Raw genomic sequence first — 22,357 nt, 5'->3', positions numbered from 1 at the left:
TGATATTTTATTGGAATGAACTCTAGAGGGCAGATTTACTAAGCTCGGGTGAAGAATTCGAATGAAAAAAATTCGAATTTCGAAGTATTTTTTTGGGTACTTCGACCATGGAATTGGTCAAATTCGATCGAATTCAATCGAACGATTTAAATAAAAATCGTTCAACTATTCGACCATTCGATAATCGAAGTACTGTCTCTTTAAAAAAAACTTCGACTTCATACTTCGCCACTTTAAACCTACCGAGCTGTAATGTTAGCCTATGGTGACCTTCCCCAGCTCTTTTCTAACCTTTTTTTTGATCGAATAAAAATCCTTTGATTGATCACTTAGAATTTTTCCAACCCTTTGGATTCGAAGGATTTTACGAACGATTTTTATTTGCACTAAATCCGCTTTTTTATTTGCGCTAAATCCTTAGAATTTGATATTTGAATTCGAAGGATTTAACTTTGAGGGTCGAATTCAAGGGTTTTTTAACCATCGAAATTCGACCCTTGATAAATCTGTCCCTAGCTGTGCTTTTAAAGTTATAGGGGATAGAAAACTTGCAGAGCTCCACCTAAATGTTGCTGAACTCAACCTCCCAGCATTCTGCCTGTACTGTTCAAACTTGACTCTGTTGACATTTCATTTTCTTGGTTTCATATGATATTGCTAAAGACGTGAAATTATTTTTCAAGCTGTGAACACCACTATATTGGACCTTCTGATATTTGATTACTATTTGATATTGTCGAGCAAAAATGGAAATCTAGTTACAGTAATATTTTGCGTAATAGTGAGATGAATAAGATAGTGATAGTAGGGATGATTTCACTGAAGAATCCATTAGCGTCTAGACTCTAGAATATACTTTATATGACAAAAGTTTGCTTTTTACACTAGTACTTAAAAAGAAGTATAAAACCTGCATAATATTAAGTGTCTTTGGTTACCATGCAGCCCGACAAGGTGAAATGTACATATAATTTGACCCCAAGAAGAACATTAGACGGATGCCGTTATGATTGCACTATGGTCGTCTGGATGACTAAATGCTGCAGTGGTTTCTTTGGCCGGGATTGCCAAGGTTTGTGTCTCACCACTGTTTTATTTTTTTGGGGGGATGCACCAAATCTTTGACCAAATACTGAACCCTATTGTATAGTGCAGATATTCTAAGAAATAACTCACGAGTGTGCTCTGCAGTAAAACCAGGGTTTGCCTTTAGCTATCTGAATCCATAGCATTCTACCAAAGCCTTATCTTCCAAACTGGCATTGTTTAAAGGAGCTTCTATTATTATGAACATGTTTTACTAGTTTATGTAAAGGTCATCTAAAACCCAGTTTAAATACACACCTATAACTTTCACGTTGGTTACAACCTTCTCTGGCACTTCCACAAATGTCATAGCAGCTGTTTGGAAATAACAACTTGTATCAACATACAGGGTGCTGTGTTTGGCAATCATACACATGCACATGTTACCTACGCTAATGCAGCCTGTATGGAACATTACAGGGCTTGCACAGTGAAGGGACTCGGCCATAAGGTGCCATACTACACACTGCATCTTTAAAGGAGAACTAAAGCCTAACTAAAGAAGTAGCTAGAAAGGGCCCAACGATCAGATCAGAATGGAGGCAATACGGCGGTTGGATTGCGGGACCGCATCAACAGATTCTGATGGGATTTTTTACCCTGCCCAATCAATATCTGGCCAAAAGTGGGGGACACCCGTCGGATGGCCCCACACACGGGCCAATAAGCTGCCGACACGGTCTTGGCAGTATTTATTGGTCCGTGTATGGGGGCCTTTACTCCCCCTCTTCCTTTCTGCTGATTCACTGCACATGCTCTGTGTTGCTGTCACTTAATGAGCTTACGAATAGGGATGGGCGAATTTGACCCATTTAGTTTCGCCAAAAATTTAACGCCGGCGAAATTTTGCAGATGCACATTAAAGTGTATGGGCGTCAAAATTATTTTGTCGCGCGGCGGAATTTTTTTGACGCACACTGCCATACAAGTCTATGGGCGTCATTTTTTGGCGAATCGAGGCGAAAAAATTCGCCCATCCCTACTTAGGAATCCACTCACAATATACAGTACACATAGCATATAGATGTCACAATAATTCTGATTAGTAATTAACACAGAGAATTACTACATGGCAGCACAGAAACCAGTTCAATTAGTATCAGAATTTAATAATCAGCCCTGTAGCATCAGCTTATATTAAAGGCCAACCTAATTTTCTGCTGGATAATTCACAATGACCCCAAAGCTTACCTCCTCAACAGCTGCTCAGAGCCCACTGAGCATGTGAGTGTCACAGACACTTTCCAAGATGGTGACCCCCTGTGACAAGTTTGAAGTCCTGGATCATTGCTGTTATTGACAAGCTGGTACAATAAGTTCAGTATATAAAATATGACATTTTTAGCCATGTTAATATTTAGGTTTTAGTTCTCCTTTAAGAGGTCTTTTCTAACATATAGAGGGGCTGTTGTACACTAGCCCTGTGATAGTCATTGGTGAAAATAAGTTCTAGGCTTTACTTGCCCTTAGACTGGTAACCATATGTTGTTTAGGATTTTGACTGGGATATTTATTGTCTCCCTTTATTATGCTCTTCAGGATGAACTGTGTATCCTTTATATTCCTGTTCTTATATCTTTTAGGCTGCCCTGGTGGACCTGAAACTCCCTGCAAAAACCATGGAGTATGTGATGATGGGCAAGCAGGAACTGGAGAATGCAGATGCAATCCTGGATTTAATGGGACCGCTTGTGAGCTCTGCTTGCCTGGCAGATATGGCCTTGATTGCAAGAGTAAGTTTTGCTTTATTCGCCATTTTTAGATCTGTGTATACTATTAATATGTACACATACATTTTTGATTCTTTATATGGATTATCAGTTGTTTTATTCAGGCTTTAGTGCTCATATTCAGGACTTTGCAAGGGTTGCACCACTACTCTGGAATTCTCTCCCACAGTCTGTCCGACTTTCTCCAACCTTTCTGCTTTCAAAAGATCTCTTAAAACACACTTATTTAGAGAAGCCTACCCTTACTCTGCTTAACTACCAAATGCAGTACCATATGCTACATCTCTCACCTCACTTATATCTGATCTTGTGTCTCAACCCCTTCCCCTTTAAATTTGTAAGCTCTTTTGCACAGGGCCTTCCTCGACCATTGTATCGGTTACTCGTAGCTATGTATGTAATTCTGTATGTTCTATGTATGTAATTCTGTATGTTCTTTGTTGAAACATATTCATTTTACAGCACTGTGAAATATGTTGGCTCTCTAAAAATACAAGTAAATAATAATAAACCAATCACCTTGCTAAAATTGTTTTATTTTTTTTAAATTTGAAATTTTATTGGTTTTATATGACCAAAAACAAAGGGTAACAGTCCACACATTACAGTTAGCAATAAATGCTATTAATAGTTGTACAGATATTACACATTAACACATTATATGAGGGCATGTCATGAGTCATTCAGCTAGAGCAAATGGGGGCAGATTTAGGGGGCCTTCTCTTTGCGTAGTAATGGATGACCATCTCGTTGTCGTGCCTCTAGCCAGTTAGTGAAGCCAGTTTTGGTAGATTGTGCAGACAGGCAGCAAATACAATAAAACACAGTATTTTTTGTAACAAACAAAAAAAGGTTAAAGCATTGAAAGCTGTGAGAGAAGAAAGTAGGCAAAGAAAAGGAATATAGGAAAGAAAACAAATACTTTCTGCCCATAGATTAAGGGGCAGATATATCAAAGGTCGAGGTGAATTTTCGAATGAAAAAAATTTGAATTTCGAGCTATTTTTTGTGTACTTTTATTAGGGAATAGTCCAAATTAGATTTGAATTTTAAAAAACTTCAAAAATTAGAATATCGAAATGTATCATGTACTGTCTTTTTAATAATTTGACTTCCACCAGTTGCCATCTAAAACCTGTCAAATTGCTGTTTTAGCCTATGGGGGACCTCAATTGGTGGACTGTGAAAAATCAAAGTTTTTTGGGGGGAAAACTTTGATTTGAATTTGATCGAATGCGCTATTCCTTCGATTTGTAATATTCTAATTCAGCTGAATAAGGACCTACTTAATCAAAAACTGACCTATTCGACCCCCAAAAAAACTTTGACTTAATTTCGATTGTTCTTTTTGAATTTCGAAGTTTTTTCAATTCGAAATTTGACCCTTGATAAATATGCCCCTCAGACTGTGGGCCGTACGTATTTATTGCAGCTGGTGAATTTACAATACCTGAAGCCCCTCTTTGTTCCTTCAGCAGGGTGTTTTGATTTATATCAAAATGACAGTAAATGATTTATATGACATGCCAGTACTGACTGCCATAAGGGGTACTTCTATTGGCACTTATATATTGCAATACCAAATTAGAAGGCCATCATTTCAGTAAATAATAAAAAATTGCATGTTAATAGAAACAAAATGAAAGTCCCCTGCATGTTTACTTTATACTGGCATGTACTGCTGCTATTTAGTAATGGTGTCAAAGTTGATTTAAGTGGATATAAAAGGCCAACGTCAAGTAATTTAAATAATAATAATATGACTAAACTAATCTTAGGCCTAACACATGGTGGGAATTTAGCTCACAAGCACTGGTGTTTAGTTGAGTGCCATTTAAGAATATGGATGTCAGACAAAACATTGTATATCCTACAAGTGCACCATGGGCCTTAGACTCAGGCTTTGCCTGAAACCTTCAGACTCCTTGGCTCCTCTTTTATAAAAGGGTTGAGAACTGCGGGCCCTTCTACTCCATTTTTAATATGGCCCTGCATAAAAATCACATGATAGAAAAAATCCATGTAGTATGTTGATGTGCTGCTACAGAGTACACATAGTATAATTATGTTATAGTATAATTAATGGCAACCATTCTGTGTGTTTTGCAGCCTGTGATTGTGCTGAGCATGGACAATGTGATGAGGGCTCCAGTGGCTCTGGAAAGTGTTCCTGTGATAGCGGATGGACGGGGAAACGGTGTGAAACAAAATTAGGTATCTCTTTATGAAATTATTTTTCTTATCAATAGCTATAAAGTACCTGATGGTATAAAAGAACATTAGAGATATTCTGCAGTACTAAAGTGTAGCCTATGCTATCCCATTTTCATAACAGAGAACAGTACACCATTGCTATTAGAAGTGCTCTAGTAGAGTGTGATACATCAGCAATACTTATTGTGTAATGGGAGAGTTAGTATCACAACTAGTGGATATATGTTATAGATTAGAATACAAGTATAATAAAGAAACTGTGAGACAACCCCAAACAGATTACGAAAACATACCCCCAGATGGGATTTAGACCTACATAAAATTTTTGTATTTGTATATTTATTTCAGTATTTGCTTGGGTGTATGACCCCTCTACTGTAACTGAGACTTCAGTTCTACAATATGTAAAGGTCAGGGTTATTAGCAGCTATATTTTTGTGATGATAACAAATTCAGAACACATTGTGCATGTCAATAATGCCCTCATTAACGCTAATATATTTGGCTGATGATACCATAACATTAGCATGTGCCCCAAATAATGTGCTACACACAGACACTGAGGGGCACATTCATCAAGGGTCGAATTTCAAAGTTAAAAAACGTTGAAATTCGACCATCAAATAGGCCAAATTCAAACTTTTCTTTTTGAATTTTTTTGGTCATTTTCGGTCGTATTTCAATCGTTCGATCGATCGTAGAAATCGTTCGAAATGATCTGAACGATTTTATCGATCGATCGAACGATTTTCAAAAAAAATAATTCGACTTTTTAAAACTTAGCCAAATTTTGGCTATGGGTTCTAGGAGGTCCCCATAGGCTAACATAACAATTCGGCAGGTTTAAGGTGGCGAAGTGTCGAAGTTTAACTTTTTTAAAGAGACAGTACTTCGTTTTTCGAATGGCTGAATATTCAAAGTATTTTCAATTCGAATCGAAGTCGAATTTGGCCCAAAAGTACCCAAAAATTAGTTCGAACATCAAAGTTTTTGAATTCAAAAATTCACTTTGAATTCACCTCGACCCTTAGGAAATGTGCCCCTGAGAGTAAGGCTGCACTGAACTAGCAAATATGTCTGTCATGCCCTAGTGTTGTGACTTTGTCCTCAATGATTTTAAAATTGGCCTTACCAGGGAAGTGCAACTTGCTTAAAAAAAGCAGTAAACGTAGAATAGAACTCCATGGATCCCAAACTGTGAGCAAATGTACAATTAGCATAGGCCGATAATAATCCATTTAGTTCCAGTAACATTTCCAAATACCACTGTGTTGGACTGGAATTATTGGGGAACACTAGAAATGAACCGGTCTATACGCCTCTATTTATTTCACAACTGAAAGCCACAGTTTCACAAGCTGGCTAGTTCTTGCAGGGCTCATTAGAATATATCTTTGTCCTTGATCACTTGAAACTTGTGTTTATCCACATTCATCAGATAATACAAATTCTGTTTATGATTACAGTCCTTTTGCTTTAACAAAGGTGTTTCCCTTTCCTGCAGTCTTACCTCCAGTCTGCAATCCGGCCTGTTCCAGCAATGCTGTGTGCAAGGAAAAAAATATGTGTCAGTGTAAGAAGTTCTATGAAGGGGATGGAAGGACATGTAAAGGTAAAGAATTTAATATAAATGGCAATAATAATTTTATTTAGGGCTCTGTTCAATACATTTCAGATAACCGTTAGCTAAATTAACAAACCTGTTTTGGATGCTTATTTAAATGAATTTGTAGCTGATTCATTGTTCTTATTAATGGTAACTGGATTGCCTCAAACATTTCTGAACAAGGGGAGGTATCACTAAATGCTGCTCTGTGAATGTGTGAGTTGTGCCAAGCTGTATTGGGTTGTGTAGAGCTGACGATCCAGAACACGTTATGGGAAAGGTTTCTTTGTGACTTTTATAAACAATTCCATATCAAAAGTAATCGAATATGCTCAAATATTTGCATATGTCAATGACATTGGAATTAGCTCACCCATTTAAATCCACCCCCTCTTATCTTCTGCTCATTTTCTTTAAAAGCAGCCAAGTCATAACACACTTTGCTTTTCTTCAGTGGTGAATTTGTGTAAGCAGAAGAATGGTGGTTGTGACATCAATGCAAAGTGTTCCCAAAGTGGTGTAAAAGTCTCATGCAGTTGTCTGAAGGAATACAAGGGAGATGGAAACGTTTGTGCAGCGATTGACCCCTGTGCTGATGGACTTAACGGAGGCTGTGATGAACATGCCATTTGTACAATGACTGGACCTGTAAGTGCAATATTTCTGTTCAAGGGATTCTGTCGTGATTTTATGATGTCGTTTTTATTTCTGAATTACACTGTTTTTACTGCCAATAATTCACTGTACAATATAACATTTCATTTCTGAACCAGCAAGTGTATTATTTTAGTTGTAATATTGGTGTGTCGACAGCCATCTCAGGTCATTTTGCCTGGTCATGTACTTTCAGAAAGAGCCAGCACTTCAGGATGGAACTGCTTTCTGGCAGGCTGTTGTTTCTCCTAATCAATGTAACTGAATGTGTCGCAGTGGGACCTGGATTTTACTATTGAGTGCTGTTCTTAGATCTACCAGGCAGCTGTTATCTTGTGTTAGGGAGCTGCTATCTGGTTACCTTCCCATTGTTCTGTTGTTAGGCTGCTAGGGGGGGCGAGGGGTGAAATCACTTCAACTTGCAGTGCAGCAGTAAGAGTTAGTTCACACAAGGAGATTTTGTCGCCTGGCGGCTAATCGCCTTGACTTCTGGGCAACAATCTCCCCGAACTGCCTCCTCATGTCTTCCCATCCGCTAATATGAAAAGTTGCCTGAGCTAAAGCACACGGGGCGCTGCATTTTCCGAAGTCGCCCGAAGTTTCCTCGTGAGGCAACTTCAGGCGACTTCGGAAAACGCTGCGACTTTTCATTATAGCGGATGGAAAGACACGAGGAGGCAGTTCGGGGAGATTGTCGCCCAGAAGTCGAGGCGATTAGTTGCCAGGCGACAAAATCTCCCCGAATCTCCTCTTGTGAACTAACCCTAAAGAGTGAACTGAAGTTTATCAGAGCACAAGTCACATGACTGGGGGCAGCTGGGAAACTGACAATATGTCTAGCCCCATGTCAGATTTCAAAATTAAATATAAAGAAAATCTGTTATCCCTTCAAGTGTACAAAATTGTAGAGCAAAAAGTCAGGAAAGTAATGACTTTCTGTTTGAAATGATCATTTATCCTTATTTTAAACTGACGGGCTATAGTGAGTGAATAGGTGAATGTAGCCAGCCTGTCTGTGGCAACTGTAGCTTAGGCAAAGCTAAAACTGCAAGCTGAGTCAGTAGCACCTTCATAGATGCTGAGGAAAACAAAGCTTAAGGTGGGCTCCAGCCAACTGTAATGCAAACATCAGCAGAAATTCTCAAATGGATGTTTATAAGACAAAATACATATGGTTGAGGTTAGGTCATGTTTCTTCCCGGTTGCTGTAAAGTGCTAGCAACTTTAAAATCCTTTTAGGATGGGGAAAAATGTTTACAAACTAACATAAACCCCACACCCCATTTCTACTCTTTCTCTTTACCCCCTAGGACAAACGTAAGTGTGAGTGTAAAGATCAATATATTGGGGATGGGCTGAGTTGCGAAGTGAAGAAGCTTCCCATTAATCGCTGCCTGCAGGACAACGGCCAATGCCATGCTGATGCGTTATGTAATGATCTACACTTCCAAGGTCAGTGGAATATGGCTGCTTTCCTATTGACTATGTCTGTGAGTATGTAGCTGCTTCTCGAATTTTTTTTTTCTGAAACAATAAAAGCTACTAATCGCTTAGCAGCAGTTTGAACTATGACTTAAAGCACTTATAGTTTCTCACAGGGCAGAATTCATAAAGTGAAAAATTTAAAAAAATCTAATAAATGTGCCAACAAATTGACAAGAGAAATATCCAGTATTTTTCCACCTCTCCTGCCAATTGTGCAAAAATGTTGTTAGAAGGAGGGAGTAGTTTCCTTTGCTTTGTGGCTATGTCATTTTTTGAGAATTTTGTATAGCAACAACCTTTTAGGGCAGACACGCGCTGCTATTTCGGGAGATTAGTCCCCCATCGACAAATCGCTTCTTCTTTGGGCGACTAATCTCCCTGAACTGCCTTCCCGCCGGCAAGAATGTAAATCACCAGCAGGATGGCACTCATTTTCCAGTGTCGCCCAAAGTTGCCTCACGAGGAAACTTCGGGTAACTTCGGAAAGCCGAAGTGATCAGAGTGCCATCCCCTTGGCAATTTACATACTAGCCGGCGGGAAGGCAGTTTGGGGAGATTAGTCGCCGAAGAAGAAGCGATTTGTCGATGGGGGACTAATCTCCTGAAATAGAAGTGTGTGTCTCTGCCCTTACACAACATTTTTTCCACCAAAATTTCACCATTAATGGATTAATGAGGCTAAACTAATCCCCTGTCCTCTCTTCTAGGCTACTACTGGGTCTGGATTTGAGCAGATCCATTCACACATGCACCCGAGCTCTCAACACTGAGTTGGGTTTGACGTGCACCAGTTGATTCACTGGATCTGCACACATCCACATTCTTCTCCCAGCCCATGCACTGACCAGACCCAGCAGCACAAAATAAAATAAATATGAAAATAAAAATGTTAAAAAGATAGATGGACCTCTGATCACACAGGGCCCTAAGGGATCTATTGCATTTATCCATCCCAAAAAATGTCAGGGAAAAATGTTGCAACATTATGGGGCAGATTCACTAAGCTCGAGTGAAGGATTCGAATGAAAAAAATTCGAATTTCGAAGTATTTTTTGGGTACTTCGACCATCGAATTGGTTAAATTTGTTCGAATTCGAACGAAATCGAACGAATCGAACGAAAAATCGTTCGACTATTCGACCATTCGATAGTCGAAGTACTTTCCCTTTAAAAAAAACTTCGACCCCCTACTTCGGCAGATAAAACCTACCGAAGTCAATGTTAGCCTATGGGGAAGGTCCCCATAGGTTTGCTAACCTTTTTTTGATCGAAGGATTTTCCTTCGATCGTTGGATTAAAATCCTTCGAATCATTCGATTCGAAGGATTTAATCGTTCGATCGAACGAAAAATCCTTCGATCGTTCGATCGAACATTTAGCGCTAAATCCTTCGACTTCGATATTCGAAGTCGAAGGATTTCAATTCGAGGGTCGAATTTCGAAGTATTTTTAACTTCGAAATTCGACCCTTAATGAATCTGCCCCTTAGTATCGCGGTTTTGGACTATCCAGGCCAGCGGGGTTAATCACCAGCTAGTAAACTAGAACATGGGTTCCACTTGACTCTAACACTTAAGGCAGGGCCGTTGCAAATTGGAAGAAGTGAAGGTGCACTGAAGTGCAACTACAACTCCCACAGACTACTGTGCATAAACCAATAAAGAAATGGGCGCAAGGAGGTTCTTGCAGTCAAACAGAACAAACGTTGATTTGTCAAGAGACAAATGATACACAAGTTTTGTAATTACAAGCCACAAAGGCCCCAGCAGATAATCATGACATGGCTACAATATGTCCCTCAGAGACAGCACAGTGGAACTCCCTGAAGAGATAGCGGAACACCTGGATAGATACTTCCTCAGGATCTCAGCATCGTGACCTGGATCCTCACACATTGGATCAGGGAACTCACTAGCCCTAATTCCCTATTAGGCGGTGTCTCTATCTACAGGCCAGTCTTGCCTACCTCCTTGTTATCCCTCCTAGTTGGAGCCAAGCTGCTCTTGCTACTTAACCTACTTATCTTACTCTCCTAGAGAGTCCTATTACAGGTAGTATCCTATCTCTAACTGGCCTCATTTACAGGGTCCCTGCTCCCCAACTTTACTGGGCCTTGCACCCAGGCTCCCTGGAAACATCCAGCTGGATCAGCTACCAAAAGCCAAATAGGAAGTTCCACCCCTTCTCAAGCACTATACCTAAGTGTGACAGGAAGTGGTCACAGCACCTCTTGGCCAATAATTGGGATATGTAAACTACAACTAGCTACATGGGCATCTGCCCAGCAACTAGGGAGATCAGGAAGTGTAGGGAATTAAAGCCATGGGGGCACATTAACCCTATAGGTCCCTACAATTACTTGAATTATATCCTTATAAAGCAGAATTTTACTGTTTACATCACACTTTTGAATACTTGGCAGCATTAAAACCTAACTACCAGCTAACCACTGTGAATTTGCTGTCAGTTTACAAGGTGGTGTTCTTACCCACAGAGGCTAAGGTGACCCATGTTCTTCTCCCATAGATACCACCGTTGGTGTGTTCCATTTGCGTTCCTCCAAAGGGCAGTACAAATACAAATACAGCGAGGCCATTAAAGCGTGTAATGATGAGTCTGCAACAATGGCAACCTACAATCAGTTGTCATATGCACAACAGGTAATGTTTTAATCTGTAATTCTCCCATTTGAAAACAGAGATATCCCAGTGTGACCTTTTGTACAGTCTTTCCCACACGGGCAAAAATCTACTGGGTAGTGCAACTGACTGATTTTTCAATACTACCTGCAGAATGATCACTGAGCTTTACTTGACCTAGAGGCTGGAGTAAATGTTGTGCTTTTTACAGCATTACAAAATACTAGTTTAATATCGTTGGATTTCTCAAATGTTTTTGCATTTCTCTGTATACCAAGACAATGTTCTCATAGGCCGTTACCACAGTACTTGTTCCCCTATAACAAGAGAGCGACAAGCAGTGGTAAATCTCCAACAGCCTAAACATGAGTTGGAGACCTCTAAGGGCTTTGGGAAGCAGAAGTGAAACATCTAAATTTAAAATTCAGGGGCATTCCCAATTTAGTGGCTTATTTAGATTTATCATAAATTGAGGATGATATAATAAAGTATTTATATATAATATAGTTTATATATAATTGGATACTCCTAGATAACTGTTGTTATTTAATGCATAATGTCAATATGAAGTTTTCTTTATTTTTCTGTTGATCTACTACAATCTGGAAAGTATACGCTCACTTTTTGTTCACCACATATTCCACGTTTGCAGGCTGGTTACCATCTTTGTTCAGCTGGTTGGCTGGATGGTATTAGAGTCGCATATCCTACCTTTTATGCCAGCCAGAACTGCGGATCTGGATTTGTTGGTATAGTAGACTATGGACCCCGTGCCAACCTTAATGAGACCTGGGATGTCTTCTGCTACAGAGTTAAAGGTATTATTTGAAGATAACACATTTAAACATGTTTTTATTACTGGGTTATTTACCTTTCCAATGTAATAATGAGAAAAGACTTTGAAACTGATGGAAAAATTTTTAGCTGGTTATTATAATGTTTCTTAGTCATGATAGCCATTGTGCTACAAATTGCATAAAGTGTCCTTATTTAGAAAAACCCAGACCCCAATCTTTCTGCATATTAGTGCAGTGTATGACTGCTTGTGTTATAGGTTCCCCTATACCATATATATATAATATATATATTGATTTGTGAGTGCTTGTAAGGTGAATGGTGGAGACACCAGTAGAGGAAAGATGTCTGTGCAACAGCAGAAATTACTAGAAATTACAATCAAATGGGTAATTTGATTGTATATTCTATGGGGCAGGTTTACTAAAGGGTGAAGTGGCTAACGCTAGTGACTTTTCGCCAGAGATCTACTAACCGATGCAGGCGACAATTCACTAGCGAAAGAAACAGACGCTATTGGTCATTCACACTCTATCGCCAGGCGATTCTGGCGAATGGATGCTACTCCACAAATTCACTACAATGTGGATTTTACTGAACATTACCTCTTTTGCCAGAGTTGCCTTCACCACCTCAGACCAGGCGAAGTGCATTAAAGTAGTTAGATCTTCCTCAATCTTCTGTCACTTACATTATATTGTGATATCAAATGCTCGCATTGCTGAAGTAACGCTAGTGAAAAGTTGCCAGCGTTCGGCACCAACGGCGAAACTCTGCATTTAATTATAGTAGTCTGAGCACATTTGCGCCTGAGGAAGTATAGCGATGGGTGTGAAGCGGTTGCCCTTTAGAAAATCTGCCCCTATGTCTGTACTAGCTTAGAATGACCGCAAAAAAGGACTTTTAAAGCCCAACCCAATCCAACATTGAATTCAAATTGTTATGCTGTATATCATGTTTTAGTCTTGGTCTGTGCTGATGCACCTATTTATTTTATTTGTAGGTTTCAGTTTTTGTTTTCTAATAACATCTGTCTTTGATAATGTAGTAAACTTTAGAATGATTTATTATGGAATTTATTTTCTAGATGTGACATGTACCTGCAAACCTGGCTATGTGGGAGATGGCTACACCTGTAATGGAAACCTGCTGCAAGTCTTGACATCTCTTCCTTCCTTCTCAAATTTTCTTTCAGTAAGTCAGGACCTTGTCTACAGTTTATAATGTGCCTTAATCTATCCGGCAGCCCATGTTAGGGAATAAAACCTTCAGTTACATATAGAGTAAATAAGCTGCATAACTACATGTGACAGGGAATCATGTATTGGAACACCGGAATCAATTGACAATTACGCAAGTTATGAGAAATGAGTCACGTGACACAAGTAACATCACCAAAGGGGCTTATTTATCAGTGATTGGTAGTTTGTCCCATGCAGTAAAGACAGTTACATGAAAATGCTGATTTCCATGCCTTACCTGAGAGTTCACTGCTTGTCAGTTGCCATTCAGATGAGTTTGATGCATAGATAAAATGCTGTTTGAGCCAAAGCCCTTAGAAAAGCATCACATTTTAATATTTCCATATATAGATAATTAAAAAAGAAGGTATACTGCACCTTTAAAATAAACAGCATAACAAAGCGGAATAAATGTTAAAAATGCAGGGTGAATCGAACAAAACCTATAAAAGACATGATTTTATGAGAAATATCTCTGAAGGTAATAACGCATGGAGCTGTTACTGTCGTCTTTAGTGCTGGTTTTTAAATATCTCAATAATGCAATGCCGAAACATCTATAATAGTCCCATATAGACATGAATAAAAAATGCCTAGCAAGCGATCATGTCGGCTCACTACAAGCGCTGACAAAAAACCGTTGTCACTCAATTTGTATTGAAGTCTAAGGAGGGCTGTTTGCTGCCATTATTTAGGGGAACTAAAACAAAAATAGCCGTGTCTCATAATCCCAAGAAAACAGGAAATTGCACAGAGCCCTGTGTAACTGACATTGTGCTAATAAAAAATGAAACCTATTTTCTTTTTGCAGGAAGTTTTGGTGTACTCCAACACCTCACTGAGAGGGAAAGAATTTTTCAACTACCTCACTAACTTATCAGTGCAAGCGACCCTGTTTGCCCCAAGCAATGATGGACTAAATGAAAATCAGGTTTGTGTTCCATTTAGCTATAAGTGTTGCATTTTGTATAAAGTTTCCTTTATTCTGTGCATGTTCTTAAAGGAAAACTATACCCCTTGAACAATGTAGCTCTCTATAAAAAAGATATTGCATAAAACAGCTCATATATAAAACCCTGCTTCATGTAAATAAACCATTTTCATAATAATATACTTTTCTAGTAGTATGTGCCATTGGGTAATCATAAATAGAAAATTGGCATTTTAAAAAATAAGGGCCGCCCCCTGGGATTGTACAATTCACTGTGCACACAAACAAACCATACATGTTAGGTCACATGAGCCAATTAACAGACAGAGTTGTGTCTTTTGCTTCCACACTTCTTCCTGTTACAGTTAGTGTTGTAGTATTTCTGGTCAGGTGATCTCTGAGGCAGCACACAGACCATCACAAAATGGTGGCTCATGGCAAGAGATGTAAAATAGCATGATTTACTTAAATATATAGACCGGTTTGGTAAGATTCTTTAATTTGCCACTTAATATGATGTAAACTATCTGTTGCTTAAGTATTCATTTTGGGGGTATAGTTTCCTTTAACTAGAATGAATATTATGAAAGGTCAGCCCAGTTAAACTAAATTGTCCGGCATCCTCTTGGCAGATGAAAACTGACTCAGGGTGCTGGGAAATATGGCTAAAAATTATCTGGAAGTCCTCAGTTTAGAACCCCAGGCCCAATACCATATATTGCTTACACCTTCCATAACATTGATCCTTAACCATGGGTTACATTACACATATGCAAAGCTGTGATCAAGCGCCATTTTATGTAACACTAGTAGGGGGGAAAGTTACAAAATAATAAAATATAGGGCTAACTTACAATGGGTACAGTTAAAAATTCAAGAGTTCTAAAGGGGATGTAAAATTGAAAGTCCAGTCCACAGCACAAAGCTCACACTGGAAGAAGAGAGCTTTTAGCAGGTGGTAAGTAAAGGACTCCCTTCTGCCTGGTGTTCATTGGCATTCCCACTTTCCATATCCCGAATCACGTGTAAGGTCTGAGTGTGCCAGGGGATGCGCATGTGGTGTCAATATAGTGAGCACTGCCACACATTTTGTGTTGTGCCTGTTGACATCAAGTGCAAAAAACATGATGGTTTTACTGTATGTTTGTGTTTCCCCGTGTCTGTGTGGGTTTATTCCAGTCCATGTTCTAGTCACCAACATTTATCATGGACCCCGTGTTTCCCAAGGAAATCCACACAAGATGTTTGTGGTTGAAATACATGATAAACCTTGTCTGTTTCACTATTTTGTTGGTTAAGAATGTACTGGGGAAGAAATATCCAGGGTGGAGGGCTGGGAAATTGGCACACACAAGTCTTTAGCTTAAGATTCATTATCACACTTTGCTTTCCTTACTCTTAAAGACACTGTCTGGTCGCGATATAGAATATCATCTGGCAAATGTCAGCATGTTCTTCTTCGAGGACCTGAGCAACGGAACAACTCTTCAAACCAGGATAGGCCACAAGTTACTCATTTCTTTTGACAATGACCCAGCAAGCAAAAAGGCCACTGATTCCATGGTAAGTGTTGTTGCTATAATTTTTCTGTTGGGGTTCCTTGTGAAATATATGTTTGGGGCATAATCTGGCTACTCATGAGGACCCAGAACAGAACTTTCTACTCCTACAGGTGGGCAGTCACACTATGGACCCCCATTATAAACCTGTAAAGCTTGAACGGTTTCTTGTTGTTACAATTTAGGACACTCAGCTTGGGGTGGCACATGTGTGGAGTAGTGATTCTCCAGTTGATAATCCCAACACTCCTAATTACTTTTATGACCCCCTTTTCCAGCAATCCACAGAGAGATAAGGCAGTTTGTACCCCTTCCACCCATTAAAAACCCCAAAAGCTGTTATTTTATATATTTTAATGTATTATTTTTTGTATTTTATACTTGTAATTTTCAGATATTCCCAAGTGGATATGATTATTTAAAGCTAAAGTTAAAAGGACACAACCTGAACTGTAGAAAAAAGTCTGTGGCTATCTCATCACTGTTTCCATTTTCTTGCCACCCAAAGACTCAAACTCATTAACTGATGTATCGAAAACTTTCTTTGTGTTATTCCTTAGAATCCAACCAGATATGTGGATGGAAAACCTATTTTGGAGTGGGACATTATTGCTTCCAATGGGATAATTCACACAATAGCTGAACCTCTAATTGCGCCTCCGGAACCATTAGTAAGTACATGTGGAAAATAATGAGCACTCGGCTATTTGTTCAGGAAGGAAACATCCACAGTGGGTTTGTTGTCTTTGGAAAAGCTGTAACTACAGGGAGATATTATAGCGTTATGGAAAGTTATAGCTGAATATAAATGAAATGGCTCATGATAATAAGTGAGAAGAAAGGATTAAGCGATCGAACGAGGCTTCCTCTCCGTTTGGGTAGGTGAGGTTTGGTTGGCAGTTATGCTTGGTGACAATGACAAAAAAACTGCTACCCATGCTACCTTTGCATGGGAAACAAGATGGGATATTAAAAGAGCTGTTAAAATCTCCTGCCTGGCCAGTCCCCAGTGCAGATCAGCAGGAGCGGGTTGGCTGCAGGGCAGGAGGGGTTCCACCCGGGACTCGTGAGAATGCCCCCATCTAGGGGCATACTGTATATAAATCTGTTCCCGTTTTCAGTGTTTGCGAATGTTCTTGCAACTGAAAGCAGTAATTGGTTATCTTCACCTACTGGTTGTTTCTTTGCCATTGTTTCATGAGTTAGACCCAGCAGTGCAGAAACTAGAGAGGGCAGACAAATACTGCTTTCAATAGCAATCTCATTATAAATTATTACCACTGAACATTTCTAATTAAAGGAAAGTTGAAACAATGTCTTAATTGGGGATGGAGTTTCCCCCTTATATAAGGATTTGAAACCCTTGCAGTAGCATGTCAATTTGCCATGCTCAAGCACAACAGTTCCCATTGCTACAAAGCCACCTAAACTTCACGTTTTCAGATTTTAAAAAGAGTGGACTTCCTCATGGTGGACAGCTGCCAGTAGCACTCCTGGGTGTGGGAGCTGGGGTAAAGGTTAAACCCACAGCAGATTCAGGCTTGATTAAATATATGACTGTATGGAGCCAAGGAAATTCAACAACTCAGGCAAAGTTTACATAAATAAAAGCTTAAAAAGTCGGGGCCTCAGTACAGTAATCTGTAACAGCAATCAGACATGTCTTTCAACATTGTAATCTCCCCACATTAGTCTTGTATCTTGTGAAGAGAGAGAGAAAGAATACTGTTTATAATTTGTTGACTGGATGCTGAATGTGAGTTGGCGGTGCCCATGTGAGTAATACGAGAGCAGCCTTTAATCTTTGCTTTTTGTGCAGGCTCTGCATGCTGGCCATGGAGCAGGAATATTCTTTGGCATTGTGCTGATCGTCGGGCTCCTGGCACTCGCTGTATTCTATTATAAGAAGTTCAACAGAAAAGATTTCCAGTTCCAGTTCCAGCAGTTTAATGAGGTAAACAAAAAGCCTTCCCGTGGCAGCATATTGGCTGCCCTTTGTGCAGATCAGATAAACGTTACAAGAAAACTTCTAGCGAGGATGGTAGACATAAATCTGGAGCCCTTCAGAAGTTTAACTGACACTGGAAAAAGCACTCAACAATCATCCACACCCTCTTAGTAGGATGGTGCCAGATATTCCTGCTAGAAACGCATGATAGGATTCATTAACTCATAAAGGCCAGGCAGATACACTAAAAAATGAATTCATATGAGTATAAGGTTGCCAACTTTTCTCACTAATACAGGCCTTCGGGTTGGGGAGTGGGGTGATGATGACACAGGGTGAGGAAATGGGTGTAAAGGGATTGGGAAATGGGCATGCTGTTTGGACAAATGGGTGGGTAGAGGCGGGTCTCTTCTTTATAAGGAGTGATTGGTGGAGAAGACAGTCAGGGCATGGAGGGTTTTGCAAATTTAATGGCAGGTTCATTGCCAGTAAATTTATTAACATCAGGTCCATGAGACAAGCAAAGAGAAATACAGAAAGATTACATTCCCACATCTTAGAATGACCTTTATGGTATGGTGGGTTTGTTTGGATTGAGGGCTTCACCCAGGTAGTCCTAACCTCAAAGCAATAAGCCTTCCACAATCGACCAGACCAAGGGCCCTTCTAAATTTTGCTAAATACTTTCTTACTTTTTCATTAGCAGTTTCTTCCTATTTTTCCCAACTTTATTTTTTTAAATAAAGTTTAGAGCCATGCAGGGAGATCTTGTAGAGCACCACCGATAGGTTTGAAGACCTGGCTGCTCTGTGGCAGAGATCAGGCTAAACTGGGCCGAAGGGAATTAGCAGTATTTTTACAGTTCCTTTTTGCTTGTTGCCCACTTACTACACCTTGTACTACACCTCAAGTTTCATTATAGGTGGAAATGTAAGAAAGCAACCTTATTGGTAGAACAGGGACATCTAATAATGTAGTAAATTAAAAATATGTATTCAGAATTGTGGTTTTGGCATGCCCTCCCAGAATAGAAATGATGCATGCAGTGTGCTTGTTCATTTTGTGAGCTAAACCAGTTATATTAACAATGCCTCGTTTCCTTTCAATCAGTACGATGATAAACCAGTTGTGTCGGAGCTTGACAAGCCCTCAAACATTGCTAATCCCATGTATGAAAGTTCCACCTCCACCTCACTCCCAGAGACCAGCACAGAGCCCAGCTTTCATCCTTTTGCTGTAAGTTGCCTCTTGACCGAGCAGTAACCTGAAACGTGATTGGTTTCTCAGAGGGGGTGGCAGATTGTTCTTGAAATGTTTGTATAAATGTCTCTGCACTTGGTGGCCATACCTGGATTAGCATTAGAAGTGCTGTGAGTAATGTCTGGATGGAGATTCTATTTAAAGTTACAACTATTAAATTTCCTGCTTACAGGGTTCATGGTAATAACGTTGCTGCCAACAAGTCACAATGCTCTCATAGGTCACTGCTGATCCCATGTAGCATGTGTACTGTACAGCACACGTGAGAAATGCACAGATTAAAGCTTCTGGATTCGTCTCAAACCTCACTTCAGCTGTACAGAAGAACTTTACATTAGTCTTGGGAAACTCTAGCTCTAGCTAAATGGGTGGTTCTTATTCAGATGAACTAATAGTATATTATATAGTGAATAAAGTACCCCCTCTTGTAAAATATAAGGATATTATAAGTTACAGAGGAGTTTCATGACCATATAAAAACACGAGGCCTGTTTTTATACAGGTCATGGAACTCCGAGGTAACTTTTTAATATCCTCATATTTTGCAACTGGGTGTACTTTATTTATTATAATACAAAAGTTTCAGTGAGCCATGTGACAGAAATGACATCAGAACTCACCGTTTATAACGGATGACATCAGAACTCACTAGAATAATATAATAATAATATAATTTACATATACAATATAATGGCTTTTGTGTATTATATACTTATATAGTATATTATAGCATATTCCTAGCAACCTTTCAATAGGCCTTCATTTTGTTTACAGGTTTTTGCCTTATTATTCTGCCTTGTTACAGCTTTCAAATGGGGGTCACTGACCCCAACATTCAAAAAATGATTGCTCTCAGGCTACAATTGCATTGTTATTATTCCTTAATTTTCTGTTCAGGTCTCTCCTATTCATATTTCAATTTCTCATTCAAATCAATGCCTGGTTGACTAAATTGGACACTAACAACCTGATTGCTGCCAACATTGACAAAAAGAGAGCTGCTGAACAATAAAAACCAACTGCAAATTGTCTCAGAATATCACTGTCACAGAGTATCTGTATTATTCTAACAGTTAATACAAAAGTGAACTACCCCTTTAGGACAATTTGTAGCATTCATGAGCAATAACAATGGTCTGGCATTTTATGATGCATGGATAACATGGCAAAGCGGAAAATTGCCTAATTCTAGTAACTTTCCCCTGGAAAGTATGAAACATGGGCACTTTCTTTGCCAATGATCAGGTTTTATTAGCATGTTGGGATCTTGTATATACTGGCTTGTCTTAAAGGGTTTGTTCACCTTTGAGTCAACTTTTAGTATGATGTAGTGATATTGTAAGACAGTCTGCAATAGATTTTTATTTCTTTGTGGTTTTTGAGTTATTTGGCTTTTTATTCAGCAGCTCTCCATTTTGCAATCTATTTGATAGGGTCCATATTACCCTAGCAACTATGCATTGATTTGAATAAGAGACTGGAATATGAATAGAGGAGGGCCTGAATACAAAGATCAGTAACAAAAAGTACCAATAACAATACATTTGTAGCCTTACAGAGCTTTTGTTTTTAGATGGGGTCAGTGACCCCCATTTGAAATCTGGAAAAAGTCACAAGAGGAAAGGAAAAAATAAATAATGAAGACCAATTGAACTGGCCATTGTAGAACATTCTAGCAGTTTACTTTAAGGTTAACAACCCTTTAATATGGGCCTGATAAGCTGTTAACAAAATAGTTATTTTGTAGATTGTAAGATCCAGTGATTACAAAAAATGTGCCAGAAATGATGTGCAGGGTTTAATGTGTACATTGACACTATTTTGTTTCCCTTTAAGGACTCTGATGAACAACAGCTTGTGAGCTTTGGCCATGCCAAATAACAGTAAATGACATATATACACTTTAGCAATATCTGGAAGATATCAGAACATAATGACTCTGAGAAGTCAGTGCCCAGCAGAAGAATCAAATGCTTCCATAACTGGTGCCAACTATACAACATCTGATGATTTACTTTAGCTGAATCTTAAACCACATCAACCACTGACTGCAGCAAATAGAATCCACATCAACCACTGACTGCTGCAAATAGCTTTTTTCCTTTCCTTCCAGCAACAGCCACGATAACCACCAATGGGAATTATGTACAGGCCGTCTCCCGTAGGGTCCAATAATCCACATCTTAAAAAATGATTTCCTTTTGCTCTGTAATAATAAAACAGTACCTTGTACTTGATCCAAACTAAGATATAATTAATCCTTATTGGATGCAAAACCAGCCTATTGGGTTTATTTAATGTTTACATGATTTTATAGTAGACTTAAGGTATGAATAAGCTCCAAAATCTGTTATCCAGAAAACACCAGGTCCCGAGCATTCTAGATAACAGATCCTATACAACTGTACAACTTCTCACCAATGTATTTAATAATGAGGCGCATTCATAGAAGGTTTCTTTGCTGTGAAAATGTAAATAAATAGTTTCCAGTTTTCTAACCAGGCAGCAATGTAAATTTCGTTCATGTTATTTTGAATACATTGGTGTTAGATTAGCAATTATCCAATTTCTGCACAGGGTTTAAAAAAAATCTACAACTGGTATCTCTGTCATAAGATTTTGTGTGGGGTTGTGTGCACACATGCAGATAATAGTTTAATAGCAATAAATGACTTGATTTCTGTAAATTTAGATTCTTTTCTGTTGATTTCTTTGCTCTACGGATTGTAACAAAACATTTCTTGTTAAAATAAATAACAAAAGGTAATTGTAAATAAAACTCTGTGGTGGGTTCATAAACACAGAACAATAAAAAGATGTCCCAATTTATTGTAATATTAAAAGAAAGTAGAGAAGTTCTGCTTTGGCTGTGGACACTTGCCTTGCAAATGTATACCTTTATATTGTAAAACTCCTCCTCGTTCACACTACCAATCACAACAGAGAAACACCTCCTTTCCAACCAAGAAAGCTCAGTCTTTAGTGGTAGTGATATCTCTACCCAAAAAACACTGGAATAATTCTCAATGCAAATATCTGCTCTGAGCCTCTTGCAGATTTTGAGGGAGCTTGTCTCTCATTTTCATTCCCAACACTGCAGAAGAGCTCATAGAAAGGACTAGCTGCATCACATGTTTATATAGAGAACCCATGACATCTGTGACTAAATAGTTGCATCTCAGCCATAAATGACAACAGGACTGCTGGTT

General features: G+C 39.0%; 1 protein-coding gene across 1 annotated transcript in view; it reads left to right on the top strand.

The window, feature by feature from the left end:
• Positions 1 to 21,922, top strand: part of stab2.L (stabilin 2 L homeolog) — a 74,928-nt gene extending 53,006 nt beyond the window's left edge. Inside the window, exons 55-69 of the mRNA XM_018252331.2 lie at positions 946 to 1,072; positions 2,670 to 2,819; positions 4,926 to 5,030; positions 6,535 to 6,642; positions 7,091 to 7,284; positions 8,601 to 8,742; positions 11,302 to 11,435; positions 12,067 to 12,232; positions 13,297 to 13,403; positions 14,262 to 14,381; positions 15,786 to 15,944; positions 16,501 to 16,611; positions 17,760 to 17,894; positions 18,999 to 19,124; positions 20,985 to 21,922. Of these exons, the coding sequence (XP_018107820.1) occupies positions 946 to 1,072; positions 2,670 to 2,819; positions 4,926 to 5,030; positions 6,535 to 6,642; positions 7,091 to 7,284; positions 8,601 to 8,742; positions 11,302 to 11,435; positions 12,067 to 12,232; positions 13,297 to 13,403; positions 14,262 to 14,381; positions 15,786 to 15,944; positions 16,501 to 16,611; positions 17,760 to 17,894; positions 18,999 to 19,124; positions 20,985 to 21,029 (1,929 nt within the window). The 3' untranslated portion in view covers positions 21,030 to 21,922. The remainder of the gene's footprint in view (positions 1 to 945; positions 1,073 to 2,669; positions 2,820 to 4,925; positions 5,031 to 6,534; positions 6,643 to 7,090; positions 7,285 to 8,600; positions 8,743 to 11,301; positions 11,436 to 12,066; positions 12,233 to 13,296; positions 13,404 to 14,261; positions 14,382 to 15,785; positions 15,945 to 16,500; positions 16,612 to 17,759; positions 17,895 to 18,998; positions 19,125 to 20,984) is intronic.
• Positions 21,923 to 22,357: the final 435 nt, after the last annotated feature.

This window comes from Xenopus laevis, chromosome 3L (genome assembly GCF_017654675.1).
Source record: "Xenopus laevis strain J_2021 chromosome 3L, Xenopus_laevis_v10.1, whole genome shotgun sequence".
NCBI lineage: Eukaryota > Metazoa > Chordata > Amphibia > Anura > Pipidae > Xenopus > Xenopus laevis.
This window is presented reverse-complemented; position numbering and strand designations above follow the sequence as displayed.